We start from the raw sequence: 7,909 nt of genomic DNA on the forward strand, positions 1-7,909 counted from the left end.
TAGATTGTGGGTGAATCAATCTTGTTTTTCTTTAAGGTTTCTCTCTTAAAATTCTCTCTGGAAGCTCTCTTTCAATCGTGAGTAAAAGGGGTATTTATACTGGAGTGGGAGAGGAATGTGAAACGTCAGGTTTTACAAAATAGGGGTGGCTCGCGGCTTAACCTCGCAGTTTGACCAAGTCGCGAGATCCAGTCGCGAGATAACCGTATGGCCAGTTGTCCTGTTTTGTCCTGTAGTGCTCCAGCTAGCATGACTGTTCACCTTCCAGCATGCTTGGCACGTGTGCTGCGTCTGGCGGCTTGCAGCCGCGAGTCACCCGCGAGTCCCAGCCACGAGTCTCTGTTTTCTTGCACACTCTTGAGCAATCTTCACTCTATCTCACTCACTACCCTTACATCAAACCCACCTAAATACAGGGTTACTAAATGCTGAATTACAAGCAGATTTGGTATGGAATAAAGCCAATTAGATGGTTGAATAATTTCAACCTTACAGAGCAAATTGGCTGCATGCAGTTAATATGTTTCCTTCCCTTCATGAGTTACATTTATCTGAGTGTGAGTTTGACTGCCTACCACCTTCTCTTCCATTTGTCAATTTCACATCTCTTTTTGTCCTTGATTTATCAAAAAACCAATTTAACTCTTCCATACCTCAGTGGCTGTTTAATCTTACGAGCCTCACAATTCTTGATCTCAGCTTTAATTCTTTACAAGGTACCATTCCATGCAATTTTGTGAACCTAAGAAATCTTGAGCACCTTGATTTGAGTGAAAATCCATACATCACGGGTAATTTGCCAAGCCTTTTAGGAAATCTTTGTAAATTGAAGACTTTATCTCTTAAATCGACCAATATTGATGGATTTTTAGATAATTTCTCAACTTGCCTGAACAATATCCTGGAGTCCCTAGATTTGAGTCTCAATAAGTTGTCGGGAAACATTCCTGATTCATTGGGGAGACTTCAGAGCTTGAGATACCTCAATCTCTATTGCAACTCTTTTTGGGGTTCAATTCCACCTTCTATTGGCAACTTGTCATCCTTGCAGCAGTTGGACCTCTCTTTTAATGAGATGAATGGAACCATTCCCGAAAGTTTTGGCCGACTCTCAAAACTTGTCACCTTGGATCTCAGTGTGAATTCTTGGAAAGGTGTCATCACAGAAACCCAATTGAAAAATCTATCAAGACTAGAAGATTTTATACTAACAACTTATACCAACCACTCTCTAGTTTTCAATGTGACTTATAACTTGGTTCCTCCTTTTAGGCTCAAAACTCTGGAACTAGAAAGCTGTCTCGTTGGCCCCAAATTTCCTGTGTGGCTTCAAGTTCAAAATGAGCTCATGTATGTCAACCTTAAAAATGTTAGAATCGCAGACACTATACATGATGAATGGTTCTCTAGGATATCTTCTCGACTCACTGACTTGGATCTATCCAACAATCAAATCACAAGGATGTTGCCACACCAATTAGTATATCCAAATTTAAATATTATTGATCTAAGTTATAATTGCTTCAAGGGTCCTATCCCACTTTGGTTTACTAATGCGACCCAACTATATTTAAAAAGCAATTTTTTTTTAGGCCCTATCCCATCAGATATTGGTGATCTAATGCCATGCTTGCAACTTTTAGATTTGTCGGAGAACCATCTCAATGGTAAAATTCCATCATCCATACAAAAAATGGTCTATCTTAAAATACTTTACCTCAAGAGCAATCAACTTTCAGGGGAGCTCCCTAATCATTGGAGTGAGTTACAAAGTTTGCAGGTTATGGATATTTCATATAACCACCTGCATGGAAAAATTCCGAGATCAATGGGTTTCTTGAGTTCCCTTTCTATATTAGTGCTGAGCAACAACCATCTTTATGGAGAAATTCCTTCTACTTTACAAAAATGTTCTCTTTTAAGCATTGATCTTGGTGGGAATCATTTATCAGGGAACCTTCCATCATGGATAGGACCAAATATCTTAATTCTACGTTTACGGTCAAATCTATTCAGTGGAATCATCCCTCAAGTATGGTGCAATCTTTCATTCCTTCACATCCTAGATATTGCACAAAACAATCTTTTTGGAGGCATTCCAGACTGTTTAAATAATTTGACTACTTTGGTTTACAGCAACAACATTGATCAATACAACTCTTTGGATCCAGACTTGATATATATTGAAAAAGCAATCATAGTGACAAAAGGAAGAGAGCTGCAATATGATACTACTCTCAAATTTGTTAACACCATTGATCTTTCAGCGAACAATTTGACAGGAATAATTCCTGATGAAATAACAAGTCTCAAGGGATTAGGTACGCTAAACTTATCAATGAATCATCTAACTGGAAAGATTCCCAATAATATTGGGAACTTGCGGTGGCTAGAAACGCTAGATCTCTCAAACAACAATATTTCTGGACCTATTCCTGAAAGCATGTCTTCTTTGACCTCTTTGGCACATTTGAACTTGTCTTTCAACAACTTGGCTGGAAGAATCCCGTCTGGCAATCAGCTCCAAACACTAAATGATGCATCCATCTATGAGGGCAACCCTTCATTGTGTGGCTCTCCTCTTCTAACCAAGTGCCATGGAGATGAAACATCTGATGAGACAAATTTTATTAGTGGCAATCTTGAAGACAAGCACGGTGGAGATGATTCTGAAAGGCTATGGTTCTATGTTTGCGTTGGATTTGGGTTTGTTGTAGGATTCTGGAGTGTTTGTGGCACCCTGCTGGTGAAGAAATCATGGAGGCATTGGTATTTTCGTTTTTGTGATGACATCAAAGACAGGATAGCACTAATAATTGCATTGAAAGTGGTTCGTTGGAAAAGGAAATTGGGGCTGGAAAAAAATTGAAGTTTGAAGATGGAAAATTCAGCCTTTGGGGTCTTCGTTTGAGGTATGTAAGATTTTCGTTATCTGTCGTTCTGTTTCGGTTTTTGGTTGTTATAAGTGTTTTTTTTTTTTAATGTAATTTCCGTGTGTTTGATGATATCCCTATGCTCTTTTTCTTTTTAGTTTTCGTGTTTTAAAGAACTGATGATTTAGATATATGGGTTTTGGCTTATTTGATGGGCATTTAGGATCGATGTAGAATATTATTTTGAATCTTTGATTGTGTTTGAGTTATTCTCTGTTTGGGTTCTGGAATCTTTTCATTTTGTAGCTAATATGTTTGATAATTTATATTGTCAACTTCTATTTCAGATTTTTTTTTTTTCTTTTCCAAATTCTTTTGGGTAATTTTTCTTTTTCTATATCTTGTTTTACAATTATTTAAATTGGGGTTGATATGTCTGGCGGTGTGATTTTGGTGTGTCAAAAAGTATGAATTTGTGCCAATTTGGTTCATATACCCTTAAAATCTTGCAAGCAATTTTCTGTGTAATAAAGTTCAACCAAATGACTTGTCCTAAAACGAGTCTTGGTGTTAATCATGGTTGAAGCAGTTGGCTTGTGTTTCCTATGCCCAGCCCTGAGTTTGAGTTCACCATTTTCTTTACCACCATTTGAGTCACTAGGTCCAATGCCCTTGCCTGAAAATACACCTCCATATTGTACTTATCCACAGTACCATCACCATTTTACTGTCTCCCACCAATTCTTCCAGCCGTAAGCCCACCTCCAAGCCCAACCGGCATGATCCCCAGCCCGCCAACCACAAATCCCCCAGAAAATTTTCCAAGCCCACTAGGGCCTATATTTAAGCCCACCTTATATTGAGCCCAGCCCATACATGAAGCTATGTTCCAAGCCCAACTACAGATACACCAGCCCCCACTATATTTGTTCCAAGCCCACCATTGTTTGAGCCACCTGTGGTGTATTCTTAAAATGTTTTTTTCATTCTTGTCCTTTAACTTTAATATGTTTTCAATTTACTCATTTTGTCTAATTTTGTTTCAATCTTGTCATTAGTTTTAGTATTTCCCACTTTCTAAACAACGTTGTTGACATAACGGTGCAGATTGAATGGATGTGGACAACATGACTACATTAAAAACGATTGAAAGTTAAAAGGACCTAAATTAATAGTGTAAAAGAACTAAATTTAAAATATTTCAAATTTAAATAGTGTAATTTGTAAATAGGGCAAAGCATGTACATTCTGTTTTCATACAATGTGTATGTACGTATCTGCTACTGTAATTTACTAATCCTACTTCTTCTTCTTTTTCTTTTCTTTTTCTTTTTGGGGTGTGTCCACAGATTATGATGGGTGCCACTTTGAGAACTATTGGCTTGAAGATGCAAGACCCACTCTTGAAAATTAGAAGACAGATTTGACCCTCTTATTTCTCAGGCTCTCTCCCATATATATTTTGAATAATCAATATATATTATAGACTTACAGTGAATTCAACATGAATTTTGTAAGTAATATTTAAAGATTTTGATAGGTGGGTCCCTTAATAAGTATGGGGTTTTAAGATTTTTGGTTTTAGATTCTTGTGTTGAAAATTTTCTTTTTGTACGTTGGATCTACCTTTAATCTCTTTGCATGAGATGTATAAACTGCATGCATTGCAGTATTCTGAACCTATGAAATTATAATAAAATTTGGATGATGAATGAACATCATCATATATTTGAAAAATGTTTGCCAACAAGTTTGTATTGTTTGATTCTGACATCTTGATCATGAAACCTAATACTATCTGGTCAATTTTGTTAACTCCCATATTATATCAATCCTTAATTGCTTATTGTACTGCTGAGAGTCTGAGATTAAGAAATATGGACACTCTATAATTCCACAATTTATTTAATACAGATATATCAAGAAGACAAGAATACTCTTTAATATATGTCCATAGAGCAAAATTTAGGTATAATATAGATATTGTTCCTTAAGTTCCTATTTTAAAATTATGCCATGTGAATTTTTTCTTATGGGAAGGAAGTGTATTTTTTAATTAAGTAACCAGATAACTGAATTTTAAAAAAGAAACCTAAGAAATAGCACCTAAGTATCTAAATTTTGTCCATATCCATAATATATTGGGAGGAAAAAAGCATAATTTTTTTTGTAAAAAAAATCATCTGTTAAATTAGATATTTTGATTATTCTGTATTTTAGAAAAAAAAAAAAAAAAAAAAAAAAAAAAAAAAAAATTGTCATATTTCTCTTTCTAGTGTCATATCATGTCAATGTTCATGTCGTGCTCTATATCCTTCTTACAGTTGTAGCCCCAACAGATTCCATCGAAAATCATCACCATACATCGAGAACCCAAGTTTTGTTTGTAAACGAAACCTTCTTTTCGATAAAGTAAAGAAAAGTTGTGTACAAACAGACACAGAGTGAGCTTGGGAGGTGGTGCTTCCTTGTCTAATCCATGCACCATTGCCTACATTTTGCTTTCCTTTTGGTTTTGGTATTAAAAAATGAGTCTGAACTTAATAAAGATGAGATGTAAAATTTATGTTTTACATCATCTAATAAAAGATTGACATATCAACTATTTACTTAAAATATAATACATCTTACCACATATAATAATATTTCAATAAACTCACAATTAAGTTAAATTTTTAAATGGATATTAGAATTTTTTTTTTTTTTTTTTGAGAAGGAAATGGATATTAGAATTGATTGAGTGTGGTTATACTTATTCTATAATATGTAATATGATAATGAGACATGGGATTAAAGGGATAAAACTTGAGTTTTACACCATATCCTTATAGAATTTAATCTCTTACAAAATATTTAGGTTTGCCCCCACATTGTTATATATTCTAAAAAGTATAAATTTAACCATGTAATTATGATTGTTTTTAATTGTATCCGTGCAACCCCGTACATATACATAAAATTACAAACTAGTAATTAATAAAAACCATGTCTTTTGCATATATGATGGCGGTGATAAAACCTAAAGGAATGTCCAGAAATTATAATATCACTGGTCTTGTGGGTTTTCAACAAAGTACAGGTAGGAAAACATACCAAAAAAGAATAAAAGAAATCAAAACATTCCCAAACAAAAGATTTTTGGATGAAACATAATAGGTAAACAACACTTTTTATTTGGGACAAAATTTAAGTGCAACCCTTAGATTTAATATATTTAGTTCCCTAAATGTATTCAAATATATGACTATGTTGTAATGAAGTATAAATAGTATTATCTTTTTCAATGACAGTTACATCCAAAGCAGCTATTTGAATTTAATCAAGAAACTTAATATATTAATTGTAACTAAATTTATTCCTTTTCTTTTTATTTCAGAACCACATAGACATGGATGATGAAACTATGCAAATGCAAAGATCATTTATAAGAAGGATTTGAAGTAGGAGCTAATCAGCCCATTAGGCTTATAATGTGCATTAAAAGTGTGTTTGAGAATAGCTTGTTCATGAATTCCTTACCTCTTTGTTCTAAGGTTCATATACTCCACTGTATTAAATTTGAGAGAAATGTCTAATGTACAGACACAAACTTTCTTCATCTGTAATATCTCTCCTTTTAATGGATGTATTACAAGGTTTCTGTTTGCTTCTTTCACTAGTTTGTCCATTAAATATTTTCCACTACTCATGTCCTTTCTAGAGGAGGAGCGGCCTCTCTTACTTCTCCTATTACTTGATTTTTGAGGTTCTAAATTAGGTTAAAATTTAGATTATGTGAATTGATTGATTTCATAAAGGAAAGTGTGGGGCCCAATGATTTAAGGACCAAGCCCAATTGCTCCTGGAAAATCCGAAGGCCCAGTCCGAGGAGAGCTGTGGCCCAAGCTCTACCGTACAGAGCACAAAACAATTTTGGAAGGCAGCCGAGGACATTTTGGTCCTCGGCAGATCCTGAATCCCACCGAAATAAAGGGGTAAAACTGGTATAGGGACGAATTTGTAAGGAGATCCAAAATATCTTGGGGAAGTTATCCTTATTACCCTTCCAGATAAGACCCAACACATGACAGAGCCGTACTCTGCAGCCTTATCAACCATACCCAACAATTCTGGGATTAGACTGATGGGACAAATATCAGTCTTGTAAAGATTGACCCTACACGTGGACGAAGGACAATTAACACAGACGAGTATAAAAGAAGAAAGCAAGTAAATCTAAGGGAGATCCATCCCACCTCCAGAGAAGAAGGATCACATGGGGGAGAACATCTCAACAACACCGGACTTCACTGAAGAAAATCCGTCGTTGGATAACCGGGGTTAGGCCTCAATGGTCCTCGGATCAACTCCGAGGAGTCCCATCCCATAGGGTGCGACGTCTTAGGGCTTAAATGTTCAGGCCCAACTCCTTTTTTTTCTACCTGAATTCTTCTAAAACCAGGATCGGACATCGCCCCGTGACCAGCGGCCAGCTTTTTAAGCCCACTCTCTACAAATTATATTGTGAGGGATCTTCCGTGCGCGAGCCCAACATCCTTATTGGGCCGCCAGAGAATCGTGTCCTTACAATTGGCGCCGTCTGTGGGAAAGCTTCCGCGTTGGCGCAGGTGGCGGTGGAATCAACTCACGCGCCAAGTAGAAATTTCTGGGATCTCCTCCGTCTCCGGCGACATATAGTTGTTGCTCCGACGTAAGCTTCTGCTAGGGGCTACGCCTCGCAGTGCTAAGAGCGCGGGCGTCTCTAGGGGCTCCCAGCCTCAGGCCAACTGTCCCCGCCCTGGTGTGGGGGCTGGTGGTTGAAAAATAAAACAAAATAAAAAAGATCATAAGTTTTGGACAGAACCAAGGCCTTGCATGGTCCTTGGACTCAAGCCTATGGGGAAACCAAGTACATAAAAAGATCATAAGTTTTGGACAGAACCAAGGCCTTGCATGGTCCTCGGACTCAAGCCTATGGGGAAACCAAGTACATAAAAAGATCATAAGTTTTGGACAGAACCAAGGCTTGCATGGTCCTCCGGACTCAAGCCTATGGG

The 7,909-nt window shown here is 36.6% G+C and overlaps 1 protein-coding gene across 1 annotated transcript; it reads left to right on the forward strand.

The window, feature by feature from the left end:
• The first annotated feature begins 520 nt into the window (after window positions 1-520).
• LOC115986195 (receptor-like protein EIX1) lies at window positions 521-2,869 on the forward strand. Its single transcript, XM_031109049.1, has one exon. It carries the CDS (start codon window positions 521-523, stop codon window positions 2,867-2,869), a length of 2,349 nt encoding a protein of 782 aa, XP_030964909.1.
• Window positions 2,870-7,909: the final 5,040 nt, after the last annotated feature.

This window comes from Quercus lobata, chromosome 4, assembly GCF_001633185.2.
Source record: "Quercus lobata isolate SW786 chromosome 4, ValleyOak3.0 Primary Assembly, whole genome shotgun sequence".
NCBI lineage: Eukaryota > Viridiplantae > Streptophyta > Magnoliopsida > Fagales > Fagaceae > Quercus > Quercus lobata.

Coding starts and splice junctions, on each gene's coding strand:
- LOC115986195 (XM_031109049.1), top strand. CDS start 521: ATGTTTCCTTCCCTTCATGAGTTACATTTATCTGAGTGTGAGTTTGAC.